General features: G+C 45.5%; 1 protein-coding gene across 1 annotated transcript in view; it reads left to right on the top strand.

The window, feature by feature from the left end:
* xylt1 (xylosyltransferase I) overlaps window positions 1-15,859 on the top strand; it is a 286,218-nt gene that overhangs the window by 248,723 nt on the left and 21,636 nt on the right. Inside the window, exon 9 of the mRNA XM_041206662.1 lies at window positions 7,561-7,756. Within this exon, the coding sequence (XP_041062596.1) occupies window positions 7,561-7,756 (196 nt within the window). The remainder of the gene's footprint in view (window positions 1-7,560; window positions 7,757-15,859) is intronic.

Genomic DNA, 15,859 nt, shown 5'->3' with positions numbered 1-15,859 from the left:
AGCAGAGTTCTTTTAAACTACATTTTGAAACTTCAGGGCTGCGATATTATTCTTCTTGTGAGAAGGTGGATAAAACACGCTTTCTCCCAAATTATAAAGAACACAAGAAAAATCATGAATTAGCAAAAGCCTATCAAATTCTCTTCAGTACTCTAGATCTCCAGAACAGCATTCTGAACATCCTCGATATTTTTTTTTTTCCCCTTAATATCCGGCCTGACAGATTATTCAAACATTTATCACTTCACTTTTCAATAATTCAAATTTATGTCTGCTGGTCCTCCTTTCCTGGCTTATTTTGAATTAAATTTCTTGCATTACCTTATCTGTACCCTTTAATATTTCATAAGGGCTTCAGTGAGGTCCCCTTCCAAACATCCTTTTTCTGGCCTGTAGAGCTCATTGTTCTTTAATCTTATTTTATTTGGGATCTTTATTTTTCCTCCTTGTGCCTTCTCCAGTACATGTGTTTGTTTTAATTATGGGTTCAGTTGTACATCATAAGATCATTGCATAAATCCCAGATACTCTTGTTCAAACTGCATGTCCAAGTATTCTAGCAGTTTTTTTAATTACTTTGCCATTTTGCAGATATTAAAATTGATGAGAGAGCTTACTATTACTCCAAAGTCCCTTTCTTGGTCTAATTGTGTTAATTTGATTTCTTCCATTTCATATTGATGAAATATATCTTTTAACCAAGCTACAATATCTTACATGATCATTTACTAGGTCTTCCTAATTTCATAACCCATTCCTTTTTAATTAAGCAGACCTCATTTCTTTAACCCTGTTTTCAGTCTGTTATCTTCACCATTCCTGAAGTTATTGCTACAAAGGTCCTTCCAGCTTATCCTCAGAATTCTATTATTGTACCTGTTGTTCATGTTAGTTAGGTTAATAGGCTATCTCAGATTTGTCATTGACCTTAAATATAGTTCCTGTGATTGGCTGCTTCCAGCTCCGGGAAACTTTAAAAGTGTCCAGTGTTTCTTTTCCCACCTTTGGTAGACATACATTTCCTTTGTAGACTCCTTGAGAACTCTAGAATAAATCCAGTCTGTTGGTGTATTTATCTGTGTTACACCAAATTCAAAATCCTCTATGATACTGGGCATACTGCAGAGATTTAGTGGCTTGTCAGTGTTATCCTCTGTAATGAATAGTTTTAAAAAAAATATCATTTAATATTTTAGCTTCATCAGTTTCACCAACAGGTTTACCTTTTGAATTCTAATTTTATCTAATTACTCTTTTATTGTTATGAAACTAAATGAACACATTGTACTGTAGTTATCTCTTAGGACTTCCTGTACCGCTAACATTGCAATCTGTTTGAACTAATTCCTGTGTTCCTCTCCCTCCTTTACCTCTGCAGCTTTTCCACCCTTTGATTTCTCTCTGTAGATTCCTCCTCCTTTCCCCTACAGGGTTTCTTCCATCTCCTCTTCCCCTGTGGTATTTCACTTTGAAACCTCTTGCATAGTACTTAACCTGCCCAGAGCTCTATAGCAGACCTCAATTCTCAATCCTGCTTTCAGTTTGCTTGTTAACAACCTGAACTATTTAAATATTGTCTTTATTCCTGGGGCTATGGGTTCAGCACCCTTCATTTTTAAGTTATCCTGAACACGTCAGGCTACCCTTCCACTTCTCCATCCCTCAACATCCGTCCCTCTTTCACACTGAATTCAGTCCTGTCTTCTGCAGTTAGTTTTATTTCTATAAAACTTACGGTTTCATAATTGTTATTAATGGACCGAGTACAAGTATCCTGTCCTATGTGCTTCCATTCTGTTTTCCCCTATTTTAGTGCAAGGATTGCGTGGTTATCAAACCTACGTTTTCTGAGGCCAGAATTTTTCTCTGAGAGGGCACGCACATGCCTGACCCGATCGAGGGCGTAAAATAGGTGCATGATGATATCGGGCGAGCATCCCGACGTCATCGCGCACTCGTGCGATATTTTGGTTGGCGGGCGCAGGCGCTGGAGCCGTGTCCACTGTTAACTGAGAAGCCAGCTAAGGCCTTTAAAAAGGCGATTGGTGCTGAATTTTCACTGCCTGTGTGATTTCGGCACTCGTCGCACGGGCAAAACGGGCAGGTGGACAGCTGACAATTTCAAGAGCCTCAACCGCGGGCGGGATTAAAAGGGTCAGCAGCATTGCCAGTGTGAGTAGTGAGGAGTTTGGTGGATAGTTTGCTGCTGGTGACTTATTGGTGTATGGCAGCTTCATCTCTGTTCGGGGCTTCATTCCTTAGCATTTCCAGGCTTCGTTTCAGGTCTGCTTGGTGTCTCCAGAGAATGCAGATCAGGTGGACTGTTCCAGGTGTCACAGAGTCTTCTGTTACCCTGGTAATGGGGATTGGGGCACCTCCTCTGAGGAGGAAGAGAGGGGCAGAAGGGAGAGGAGACCAGGTGTCCCAATGCAGCCTCCATGGGAGTGACCCTGTGAGAGGACAGGTGCAGGCACAGGGGGCGCAGCGCCAGCTGGCAGTCCAAGGCATTAGGGGCCACAGAAGACGCCGCTATCCTGCTGCCAGGGTTTACTGGCAGCGATTCAGCTACTTCAGTATGTCCGAGGTGCAATGCAAAGGAGGCTTCGCCTTTCACAGGGAACAGTGACCTCCGTTTGTCAGATAATTGAGCCTGAGATCTGCTCTGACTGTGTGGATGGACACCTCATGCCAGTGGCTCTGAAGGTCACAGTGGCCCTCAGCTTCTATGCCTCCAGCTCTTTCCAGGGGTCAGTGGAGGATCTGTGTGGAGTTTTCCAATCAGCTGTCCACAGGTGCATTAAGCTGGTGACAGAAGCTCTGTTCAGGCAGGTATTGACTTTCATTCATTTCCATACGGACAAGGCCAGCCAGGCTGAGTGAGCCAAAGGGTTTGCAGCGATTGCTGGGTTCCCCCATGTCCAGGGTGCTATAGACTGTACACACGTGGCCATCAAGGCACCAGCGGGTCAGCCGGGTGCCTTCGTCAGCAGGAAGGGATTCCACTTGATGAACATGCAGATAGTGTGTGACCACAGGATGCAGATTCTGCAAATCTGTGCAAGGTACCCTGGCAGCTCCCATGAAACATAGATCCTGAGACAATCCCAGATGCCAAGGCACTTTTCAAGGCTATGGGCCAAGTGCTGGTAAATGGGATTAGCTAGGTAGGTCAGGTGTTTCTCACGTGTTGGTGCAGACTCGATGGACCGAAGGGCCTCTTCTGCACTGTGTGATTCAGTGCTCCAGGTCGACTGGATGGATGGCTACTGGGCGACAAGGGCTATCCCTTGAAAGGGTAGCTCGTGACGCCTGTCTACCATCCAAGAACAGAGCAGTGGTATAACAGGCGCCAAGCCTCCACCAGGGTAGTGAGAGAGAGAACCATAGGTTTTCTGAAGATTCACTTCCGATGCCTGGACAATTCAGGGAGCACTACATTACCCCCCAGAGTGGGTGTCACTGATAGTGGTCACATGCTGCACTCTCCACAATCTGGCACTGGCAAGGGGGGGACCCACTGAAGGAAGAGGATCTTGAGGCAGCTCCACAGGCCACAGAGGATGAATCCAGTCGTGAGTCAGAAGAGGAGCACAATGAGGAGAATGCTGAGGGTGTGGAGGCAGACCTCGGTAACCTCCAAGGAGGCAGGGACGCCTTGATCCAACCCTCCTTCAGCTAGGCTGCCAAATAAGCACTACCACTTCATGTCAGGGCTGTCGCCTCCATCCCAGATGTCTGAAATGACCCTTACATTTGACCCCAAAATCCACCCAGTGCCTATGCAATAAAGTTTCGAGCCACCCACGTGCAGTGTTACACATTGGCATATCCTGCACCACATTAAATAAAAAAGGTGAAGCATACTCAGGCCATTACAACAAAAGAAATTTATCTCATGTTGACAGTCAAAATAAATGAATAGTAACTTCTCTGGTCTTCAGCCCCAGACAGTAAACCTAAACAAAACATCGCATAACAGAAGATCACCCCTGACCAGTCCCTCTTGTGCTCGTGGTGCCTTAAACTTACGTTTGTGAGTGCTATGTCTTGGTGCCCCACACTCTCTCCCTTCCCCACTGGCATCGGCAATGGGGACAAGCTTCTGACTATTATCCTGTTGGCCTTGATGACCTTGGCGGTCGTCCTCTGGCCAGTGGAGCCTGTGCTGGCCCCGCCTGAGAGGGAGTGGCCAGTGCCATGGCTGGCATCTCCCCAGTCATTGCAGCCTCATCAGATACCACGGTCACTGGCAGAGGGACGGAGGAGCTGCTGCTTTCATCTGGAGCGCCCTGAGAGGAGCCCACAGAGACAACAAGCAGCTCATGCACCAACGTGAGGTCACTCTGGACTTCCCTGCTCACCATTGATGGACAGGCACCTAGCTGGGAAACTGGGTGCCTCATCCATCTCCCACATGGACATCGATCACCTGAGGTCAGTGTCTGTGTGAGGGCTTGCAGGTCCGAGCGCAACCCCAGGAACCCCTCATTCTGTCCCTGGAGCTGCCTCTCTATGAGAGTCGCCACTCTCTCAATGGAGGAGGCAGTGCGCTCGGCCATGAGGGTCAATGCAGTGCTGATGGTCCACATGGCCTCCTCCATAACGGAGACCGTGGGACACATTCCCTCATGGATCTCCATCAGATCCTTCCGCACATCTCACTGGACATCCAGCATCTGCTGTCTAATGGACAACTCCAGAGACTCATCATCTGTGTTCAACTCTGCTTCATCCTTGTCTCCAGCAGTCTCCGTCTGCCAGTGCCCTGGGCACTCTCTGCCTCCGCCTGCCCCTCAAGCGAGTGTGAAGTGCTCTCATTGCTGTGCACCGACATTCTAGCTGCCGATCTAACGCCCATCGAGGTGCTGGTATCTGTGCTGGTGCCTGGTTCAGAGAGCGGGTGTGATGCAGGGGCATGTGAAGCCTGGTAGTCCTCTGGCATCAGGGGTGGACCTTTGGGGTCCACAGAGCGAGTACCTGCTGGCGAATCTAAAAGGGAGAACAACGACATGTCATTAGTTTAAGTCATCACACTGTCGCTGTGCCAGGCACCCTGGTGAGAGAATGGAAATCTGCAACATGGTGCCATCATCTTTCAATGATCAATTGAGGCTCCCATCAATTTTGAGACTACACAAGAATGTTTGGACCATCTGAAACTCTCACCTCTGTGCACTGCACTCTTACCTTCGTCTGACACCCCCGCCTCTCCGCAGCCGGTTGACCGAGGTACGTGGCACCTCTCCAGCTCCAAGGCATTCTGTTCATATCTGGTTAGGTTTAGGTGGTTTGCCAGTCTGTGACCTCTCAATGTTGTTATTGGCCATCTTCTCCTGAAAGGACAGAGGAACATTGATGAGTCCCCTCTCTACCTGCAGCTCCATTACAGCCTGGCCAACCCCAGCTGAGGAACACCTCACAGGGCACATCCGACCAATAGCCTTCGAGCCACAAAGCACTCTGTCCAAGCAGCCAGGGCTCACCCCCTTGGCCAGCTTGGGCATCATTGACAGTTGGCGCTCAGACTCTAACACCCCAGAGCTTCACAGGAGGACGGTCACCCCTGAACACTTCTCCACACTTCTCTGTGCCAGCACAGTACTCATCTTCCCAGAATGTAGCAGGTTGTTAAACCTCTTGCGGTACTGCACTCAGAGGCGCCGTACAACATCATGGCTGCTGACCAGCACTGCCACCTCTTCCCAAGCTCTTTTTGTAAGGTGCGGTGGCCTCCTCCTTCCAACCCTGGGGACAAGGGTTCCCCACCGGGCAGCCTCCTCCTCCAGGAGGACCACGAGACCCTCATCAGAAAACCCGGGGGAGCTAAGTGTCCAAACGACCTGCCCTCCTGCTTGGCGTCTGCAGCCACATTGGAATCCATCATTTATAATCTCCTGTTGACAACACCGAACATCTTCGCCGCCGACAGCCTTCCAGGGTCTGACTGTGCTGGTTTTAAACCGGCCACCGGGCCACCACTGGACCTGGCAGCCAACAGGCCCCCTCCCCCAGCCGCCCCTTCCTGAGCTTCGGGGAGGCTCCATTTACGCTCGGCCCACCAGCATGAAATCGTGGTTGGGGGCCAATCGCTGACGGTGACACCTTTCCCAGCTGTTCCCGGGACCACCGATCACGCCTGCCCAACTCAAAATTCTGCCCTAAGAATGTGAATTTGTCAGCAGAACAGAAAAGTAGTGCAATTCAGAAGTTTGGTGGAAATCAGGAACTCTTCCCCCAGCCCACTGAAAATTTCAAAACTCAGATCAATTGATTTTTCTTGGGCAAGGATATTGAGGGATATGGAGCCAAGTAGATTAAATGAAGTTGAGCTACAGATCAGCCAAGGTCTAATTGAATGGTGGAACCAGCTTTCAGAAAGCAAGTCATCCTCAATCCCAGGAGACTGGCTAAGAATTAAGGAGGGAGCAAGCTTGATAGGCTGAGTGACCTACTCTTCTGTTCCTGGAGCATCTTACAACACTTCTCAGGCAACCAATGGGCTGCCTTTGTGCTCCTGAGTGACCCTTCCCTCCTCAATCACTGGCAGTGAGTGACCATTGCACCCAAATCCTTACGTTTCTGCTGCAGGGTCTGTACTTTGAACTGCTCCCTCTTCCGGAGCTCACTAACACCAGTTTAGATCTGGAGCCACATGCTTCCTTGTCTATTTGATCTACAGCTGCAAGAGTTTATCAGAATGACTTTTAACAAGGACATAACAAGTAAAAATCTGCCTCTCTGCTGATGTTTTTTGCTCCTTTTTTTTGTGGGGGGTGTCATTGAGCACGACAGTTGGCGCTTTTCTCATGTCTGCTAAGATTAGCAAAATCAGGAACATCAGTAACTTAATTGACAATCAGGGACAATTTGACGAGTGCACAACTGAGAGAAGCTCTATAGCTTTTTAATATGTGAAAATAATGTTTTGTTACTTAAAAACTAGGATCTGTGTGCTCTTCTCAGTCTTTGATTTCAAATTCTTGCAGACTGCGCTTCTCTTGCAATTCAATTAGAAATGTGATGAGCGAACGGGTATTGGCACCCTACAGGTTTCCCCAAAGCTCCAGCATTGGCACAATCAACACACCTTCAATTTATTGACTTAATCCAAATTCTGGTTCCCTGTCAGAGCAAATTCTTTATTTTTGTCATATACCTTTTTTTTATTGTTGTCATATACTTTATGCTGTTCAAGGGAAACTGGCTGGTGTATGCACATCGGATAATGCAAAACAGAAATATTAAAGTTCCCTTTTCATTCATTTGGCCTGTAATTCTCTGTATAGCTTTCATAATCAAGCCAGCATGTGTTAATTTAGCAGGAACCAGTTAAAAGAAAACAACAGGGATTAAAGGCATTTTTTTTTACCATCTCTGGGGCTGTTTATAATGAGCTCTGTTCTAAATTGTTTTCCCTGTGCTTTTGAAGTCTTTATGCTATGGGCTGAAGTCTCTTTCTTTACTGGACCTTTTCTTATTTCATGATTAATGTTCTAAAAGGTCCACTGCATTTGTTCTTTCTCAGTTAACATGTTTCTCTTCTGCCTATCTTTGTTCTAGATATTACGCGATGGGTCACCCAGTCTCTGTTCATCTCTACTTCTATGCCGACCGGTTCCAAGGCTATCTGCTGAAACACCATGCAACAAATCTGGCTACCAGCAAACTTGAAACAATGGAGACTTGGGTGATGCCAAGGAAAATGTTTAAAATTTCTAATCCCGCCAGTGACTTTGCGCGGCTACAGTTTGCTGAGGTAAAAAACTAAAAAAAACACTGAATTCATTTTATTGTAATGAAGGAATTGCTTCCCTTCATTGTAATAGGGGAGGTGGTGGTGGTAGTGGCACCGTCACTAGACTAGTAATCCAGAGGCCCAGGCCACTGCCCAGGGGATGGGCTCAAATCCCACCATGGCACCTGGTGGAATTTAAATTCAATTAATAAAATCTGGAATTCAAAACAAGGCTCAGTAATAAAAACAAAAAACTGCGGATGCTGGAAATCCAAAACAAAAACAGAAACAGAAATATCTGGAAAAACTCAGCAGGTCTGGCAGCATCGGTGGAGAAGAGTACAGTTGACATTTTGAGTCCTCATGACCCTTCAGCAGAACAGAACAGTTCTGTTGAAGGGGCATGAGGACTCGAAACGTCAACTGTACTCTTCTCTGCCGATGCTGCCAAGTCTCAGTAATGGTGACCATGAAACCATCATTGATTGTCATAAAAGCCCATATGGTTCAAGGAAGTCTGCCATCCTTACCTAGTTTGGCCTACCTGTGACTACAGCAATGTAGTTGACCCTGAAATGGCCAAGCAAGCCACTCAGCTCAAGGGCAATTAGGGATGGGCAACAAATGCTGGCCTTGCCAGCAATGGCCACATCCCATGAAGGAATAAAGAAAAAAGCTTCCATATCTACCAAACATATTAAAAATCTTAACTTCATTTCATGGTCACATGGAATGGATTTTCGTGGAGTCGGGATGACTCAGGAGACCTTTAAAAATTGCAGGCGGGACCCTTATTACTGGCCAATATACTTTTCGCTGGTGGGGGAAATGGACACAGGCTCAAAACACGACTCTGCTGGGCAATTTAAACTTAGTGCTGAGATTAAGCAGACCCCATTTTAACTGTTTCAAGGGCCTTAAGTTGCAGTGTGGGATCACATATTTATGGAGGAATTACTTTTAACAAGGACATAACAAGTAAAAATCTGTCTTTCTGCTGATGTTTTTTACTCCTTTGGAGAGTGGCTAAGATCTGGTTAACTTGAGGATCTGAAGTTATTTAAACCCTGAGCCCTTTGAAAATGAAGACAAAAACTAGGCTGCAACTGTCATATAGAGTAAAAGATACACACACTGCTGGAGTTCATTGATTAACCGGACCTTTGGTGTACCTTAGAATAACCATTACCATCTGTTCCTGCAGTTTCAATTGACTTAGTTGTTGACATTTCCCAAGGGCTATTATAATAGCTGAGCCCACTATGAATACTTAGCTGAGTTTCAAAAGATACACAACCACTTATCTCAGCAAGGGGGGGCTGAGTTCACATTTTGATTAACAGTTTTAAGAGGCTATTAAATGATTAGAAATCTTTGATGTGGTTACTGAATAGAAGTTTGTTTGTTTTTATAACAGATTGACCACTTGAGGGGATTTAAAATATTTGCATTGGTTTCATGGATGGGAGGTTTTTTTCTGTATCAAGTTTTAATGAGTGAGAGCTCTATTAGATTTTTAGAAATTTAATTCTTTTCATCTCCACATTGCTCCTGATGTCTGCCCTTGGTGGATACTGGGTGAGTGGCTATGGAGACAGCATGAGGGTTATGAAGTGGCATGAGAAACGTGGGTGGTGGGAGGTGAAGGGTGAGGTTAGAGGGCACAACAGCCATTTATAAAACTAGACCAAAGTCTTAGAGGACCGAGGTAGGTCTTCCAATCAGCCCACCTCCAGAGGCAGTCAAAGGCGGGTAAGTGCCGAGGGGCGGGGGGGGGGGGGGCGGCGGTGGGGGCTGCCTTCAGAGGTGGCAGGCCCAACTTGATCAGGCTCCACCTCCCCAGAGCCAAACTTGTGTGTGACAGGGCCCTTTATTTCGAGGCGGGTCTGCCGAGCCGGGAAATTTCCCGACTCAAGCTACCCATCTCAGTACAAAAACCTGGCCCTGGGTCTGGGAGAATACAGGCAGCTCTGACTAGCCGGGATGGAGCCATTCACTTACTCATTTTAATGTTGCTTGGAAAACTAAACTACTGATACTAAACTGGTGTGTTCTGTCATCTGCCCACATTCCTAATGGAGAGTTCCATGCTAATTGTGTCCCTGCCTATAACATTTGTAAATATCTGTGACGGCTGATGGTGATGCTGGAATTGGGGTTTACTTTTTAAAGCGCTCAACCATATTGCATGTTTTTAATACCTGCTTGCTGCTGTCCCTCTATTGCAAAGCCTGGTTTGACTCTGCCTGCAGTCCACATTGAGGCCACCAGGTGGTTCTTCGCCAGTTTGTGTTATTAAAGTTTTCTGTCTGTCAGGCATCATGGGGCAAAAGAGTATCAGGTGACATTTTAACCTCTTTAAAATGTTAACTATCCTGTAGTAGCTTTATATTTTCTAAACAGTTTCCTAATAGATCTGAAACCTTGGACATCTTGCTGCCCTGTACATACATACATATGAGCATATGAGTTAGGAGCAGGAGTGGGCCATTTGGCCCCTTGAGCCTGTTCCGCCGTTTGATGAGACCATGACTGACCTGATTGTGGCCTCTACTTTCCTGACTACCCCGTATACCCTTTGACTCCCTCGTCAGTCAAGAATCTATCTAACTCAGCCTTAAAAATATTCATTGACCCAGCCTCCACTCCTCTCTGAGAAAGAGAATTCCATAGACTTAGCGACCATCTGAAAGAGAGAATTTCTCCTCATCTCCATCTTGAATGGGAGATCCTTATTTTTAAACTATGCCCCCTAGCTCTAGTCTTTCCCACAAGGGGAAACATCCTTTCAGCATCCACCCTGTCAAGTGCCCCCAGGATCTTATATGTTTCAATAAGATCACCTCTCATTCTTCAAAACTCCAATGGATATCAGCCCAACCTGTTCAGCCTTAAGACAACCCCCTCATCTCAGGAATTAGTCAAGTGAATCTTCTCTGCACGGCTTCTAATGTAATTATACCTTTTCTTAAATATGGAGACTAAAACTGGACACAGTACTCTAGATGTGGTCTTATCACCCAGTGCAAATGACTGCCAATGTTCCACCTAGACTGTGTGCCTGGCCTTCCCATTGGACCCAAACGCTACCCCAAGGAAAGCTATTCACCTGCCTGGAACCTATGTTCATGCAGCTGCCATATCTGAGATCTCTTCTGAACCTTCAATGGCCATAATTTTACCATCTCTGGTGTCATGAACACAATCTGCACAGGACAATCCCTAGAAAGGTGCAAGATTCTTCATTATTTTCATGAGCAAACAGCACAATAATTATGCGGCACTTTGGAATCCTTCATGGGAACAGTCGTTAAATTTTCCACATGGCCTGTGCCCAAACACATTTAGAAATACCAATTGAACAAATACTCATCTTGACTGGAACCCTTGATGAATTTCACCATGCTCTTCCCCTCCACAAACTGAGATACTTCCCCCTTGACATCTCCTTCTACCCCTCCCCTCCCCCTCTACCCTCCCTTCAACTCCCCTTCCCCCTCTTATCCCCTCTCCTCCCTCTTCCCCCTCTCCTCCCTTCTAACTCCCTTCCTCCCCCCTCCTTCTTCCAAGCCAGCTCCTCCTACAGTGGTGGTGTAGTGGTATTGTCGCTGGGCTAGTGTTCCAGAGACCAAGGGTAATGCTCTGGGGACCCAGGTTCAAATCCCACTATGGCAGATGGTGAAATTTGAATTCAATAAAAAACCTGGAATTAAAAGTCTAATGATGACCATGAAATGATTGTCATAAAGAAAATCCATCTAGTTCACTAATGTCCTTTAGGAAAGGGAACCTACTGTCCTTATCTGGTCTGGCCTACATGTGACTCCAGACCCACAGTAATGTGGTTGACTCTTAAATGGCCTAGCAAGTCACTCAGTTCTCAAGGGCAATTAGGGATGGGCAATAAATGGTGGCCAGCTAGTGATGCTCACATCCCATGAAAGAATAAAAATAAACTGTGTTTCCTGTTATCCTTCCTAATTTTTAATCCATTAGTTTTATTAAATTGCAATTATATAATTTAATGTGTAAATATTTCCTGCAGGGTTTTTTTTAATAGTTTTAACCGAATCTCTGAAGTACATACATTTGAAAATCCTTACTGTTTTTCACAGGAGAGGGGTGGCATATTGGTATTGTCACTGGGCTGGTGTTCCAGAGTCCCAGGGTAATGTTCTGAAGACCTGGGTTCAAATCCTACCATGGCAGATGGTAAAATTTGAATTCAATTAAAAAATAGTCTGATGATGACCATGCAACCATTGTCAATTGTTGTAAAAATCCATCTAGTTCACTATATGTCCTTTAGAGAAGGAAATCTGCCATCCTAGTCTGGCCTACATGTGACTCCAGGCCCACAGCAATGTGGTTGACTCTTCAACTGCCTTCTGAACAAGGACAATTAGGGATGGGCAATAAATGCTGGCCTAGCCAGCGACACCCACATCCCATGAACGAATAAAAAAAAAGTATTGAACCTAGTTTTGTAAGTGAAACTATACCCAAGAGACAAGGGAAATCCACATGTTATGAAAGGTGCTTCTTGTGGGCATTCCTTTTTCAGAGAGAGTGTTACCTGATACTAATTGAGCAGCGTGACAGCTACATTCCCATCTTGTGGATGGAGTGTGGACACTGCTCAGTACTGTGGCCAATTCGAAATGAACATCCAGAGTATAAACCAGCCGCAATTAATGAAGAGTTTGTGTTTGCCTTATTGAATGCATAATCTGCATCCTAGGAGATAATCTAAAGGGAGAGTGCAAATCAGCATTAACATAGCAACTCAGCAGGCCTAGCAATCAGTGCTATTGTTTGTTATTTTGTTCATGGTGCCAGAAATACAGAACCTGGCTGATTCCTTACATGGAATTGAGCCAAACTGGCATGCGTGATTGGTCTTTGTTGTAAAGGAACTCTAAAGAATAATGTAAACTCCTGCATATCACTATTTCATTTGTGAAAAAAGAAATGTATTAGTTTCTTGCCTGTGTTGACTGTGAATGACTTTCTGTGTTCTGTGCTGGATGCCTTTCAGACTCTGGTTCTTTGACATATCTTGAATACTATAAATTTACCAAACAGCTTTCACCAACACTATCTGAGAGCAGATCACTTGCAGGCTGAACAGGTCACTTATTACTTATTTTTAGTAGTGCGGAAACAGGAGGAGACCATCCAACCCCTCAAGACTGTTCCACCATTTCATCTGATCATGGCTGATCTGTACAACTCCATTTATCCTTGTTTCATATTCCTTGATACTCTTGTCCATCAAAAATCTATTAATTTTAGTCTTGAAAATGTCAGTTGACCCATCATCCACAGCCCTTTGGGAAGAGAGTACCAGATTTCCACTACTCTTTGTGCAGAAAGGTGCTTCTGATTTCAATCTGCAATAGCCTAGCTTTAATTTTAAGAGTATGCATTCTTATTAAGAATCCTCCCATTAGGAGCACTCATTTTTTCTTTTTTTTATTCATTCATGAGATGTGGGCTTCGCTGGCTAGGCCAGCATTCTTTGCCAGTCCCTAATTGCCCTTGAGAAGGTGGTGGTGAGCTATCTTCTTGAACCATTGCAGCCCATGTGGTGTAGGTACACCCACAGTGCTGGTAGGGAGGGAGTTCCAGCATTTTGACTCAATGACAGTGAAGGAATGGCGATATATTTCCAAGTCAGGATAGTGAGTGACTTGGAGAGGAACTTCCAGGTGGTGGTGTTCCCATGTGTCTGCTACCCTTGTCCTGCTAGATGGTAGTGGTTGTAGGTTTGGAAGGTGCTGTCTAAGGAGCCTTGGTGAGTTCCTTTATCTGCCCAAACAAATTCCTTAACCATTTTAAATATTTCAAGCACATCAGCCCTCTAAACTCAATGGAACACAAGACTAGTTTGTGAAACTTGTCCTCAAATTTAGCTCTCTAAATTGTGGTATCATTCTTGTACCTATATCCCTAACTGTATCCCTTCCAAATTCAATATGTCTTTCCTGAGGTTTAGCACCCAAAACTGAAAGGAGTTTTCCAGATGGTGTCTGCCCAAGGCTCTTTATTACTGAAACATCACTTCCTTGCTTTAAAATTCCAATCTCCTTGAGATAAAGGCCAACATTCCATTAACCTAATTACATTTTTGAATTATGAATTCTTTATACCATTGAAAAGAATATAAATGGTTGAATCAGCTACCAGTGGGAGATAGCAGGGTTTCCATCCATAGGTCTGGTCCAATACCTGTGGTGAACCCTTTTTTTACTTATATATTTCAATGAAATATTTGAACTAAATAGGAGAATGTTAGGAACTTATCAAATGCCAAGGACAGAGAAGCCCAAGACTTTTAAATACTAAATGCACGTTATTTTTGAGAGCCCCAAATTTATACTAAATGACACTTTGCATCAGGCATTGGAGGCAATGGTTGCTTCACTGAGTCAATCTTTCCAGGTGTGAGCATTGTAAAATTAGGTGATTTTTTTAACTACTGTAGGTATGGCCCAGCATGAAATACAATGCCAAAAACTTGCTCTCAAATGCAGAATCAATCAGTGTTCCTAGGAAGGGGGCGGTGGTGGAGTTTTATACCCTCAGCCCTGTAGTTGAGATGGTGGGGGGGGCATATAAAATAGGATGGGTGGCTAGCCCACTGCCTTTCTGCCCACCTCCGAGCTCTCCTCCATAACACGGTGGGCTGGTAAAGCATCAATTAGCCCATCCGCCCTTAAGCCTAATTGATGCCTTCATATGGCCAATTAAGGGTCAGGTAAGGGCCTAATTCTGCCTCTGCCAGCATGATATGGTGGAAGGTGAGGGAAAGTGGCCAGCTCGCTTTTTCACCATCCGAGATGAAAAAGCAGGAAGGAAGGTTGGGAGGCAGTGGGGGGGTCTCCCTTGAAGAGTGCCCTTTCGCATCCGGGGCACCCCCTCCACCCCCCCCCCCCCCCCCCGCCCCACAAGATGTTAACTCACTTTTTGCGCCTCACCCTGGCCTCCAAACCCGAACACCCACTCCCCTATCCCCTCTCCCTAGAGTCCCTGGTCCGTCCCCACCCAAAAAGCCCCAATTTATCTTAGTCCAGCATCCACTACACTTCTTCCCAGGGACTCCCTTTTAGCACCAGCAGCAGCCACTACTAACTTCTGATGCTGCTGGGACTACCCAACTGCCAGCCTATCAGGGCAGGACTTCCTTTCACTGAGGAGCAGAGGTCCCGCTTTCAGCTCGTTAAGGCCACCCCCAGTGTATTAGCGCTGCAGGGCAGCCTTTTTTTAAAGTCGGTCGGTTCACGTTCCCGTAAAATCCAGCCCCTCACTCCTTCAAACAAAAAGCGCTAGGCTAGACTTCCTAGAGCTAGCTTTAGGCAAGCTAAGTAGAAGCAGGAGTGGGGTGAGAAAGACAGGATTCCATGGAGAGGGATTGGTACTGGAGCTGAGATTGGGCAGCTCGGGAGAGGTGGCGGGTCACAGCAGTGGGAGAAATGTGGACTCAGAACAGGAGGCCAGAAGGGACTCCCTTGGAGAGGTACAAGAGCAGTCAAAAAGACACTCGTTTATACTCTTCAAGAAAAAGAGCTAGGACAAATCTTAATAGAGCTGTCTTTCTGGCAAGTCTCTGAGGCAAAGTAAGTCAGTTGTTAAGTTTATTTAGGACAACCGTCACTTTACTATAGAGAAGCAGTTTCTTTGTGCTTTCTGACAGAAATGCTTTATTGAAACAGCAGCATCGTTGACAGGTGAAAGAAGAGAGCCTGGTGAGGTTTTAGTCGACAATGATCTTTATAAAAGACACTTGGGTGTAAGTCAGTTCCTTTTATTGTTCAGAAAGACCTGTGATTATAGAGCACATGGTCCATTACACGATTATAAATGAAGTTCACTGCAGGTACAGGAGAAACATTGGCTGCCAGACTTCTCCCATTGAGCTTTGGGATCAGTTTTTTAGTGCACTTAAAGTCTCCTTTGAAACATATTCAAGAGTTTGTTGTAAACCTTGTGTGTTGTCTCCGAAAGGATGTTCAGTTTTTTCATTGCTACCATCTGTTTTCAGTTTAGGACATGGGCCAATTAAAATGGTTCTTGTGATAATGTGACCAGGTGCTGTCAAGCAGCATTCAGTGGGGGTGGTGC

The sequence above is a fragment of the Carcharodon carcharias genome, chromosome 15 (genome assembly GCF_017639515.1).
Source record: "Carcharodon carcharias isolate sCarCar2 chromosome 15, sCarCar2.pri, whole genome shotgun sequence".
In the NCBI taxonomy this organism is placed as follows: Eukaryota; Metazoa; Chordata; class Chondrichthyes; order Lamniformes; family Lamnidae; genus Carcharodon; species Carcharodon carcharias.
Note: the sequence above shows the minus strand (reverse complement) of the source record. Positions and strands in the feature narration are given on the sequence as shown.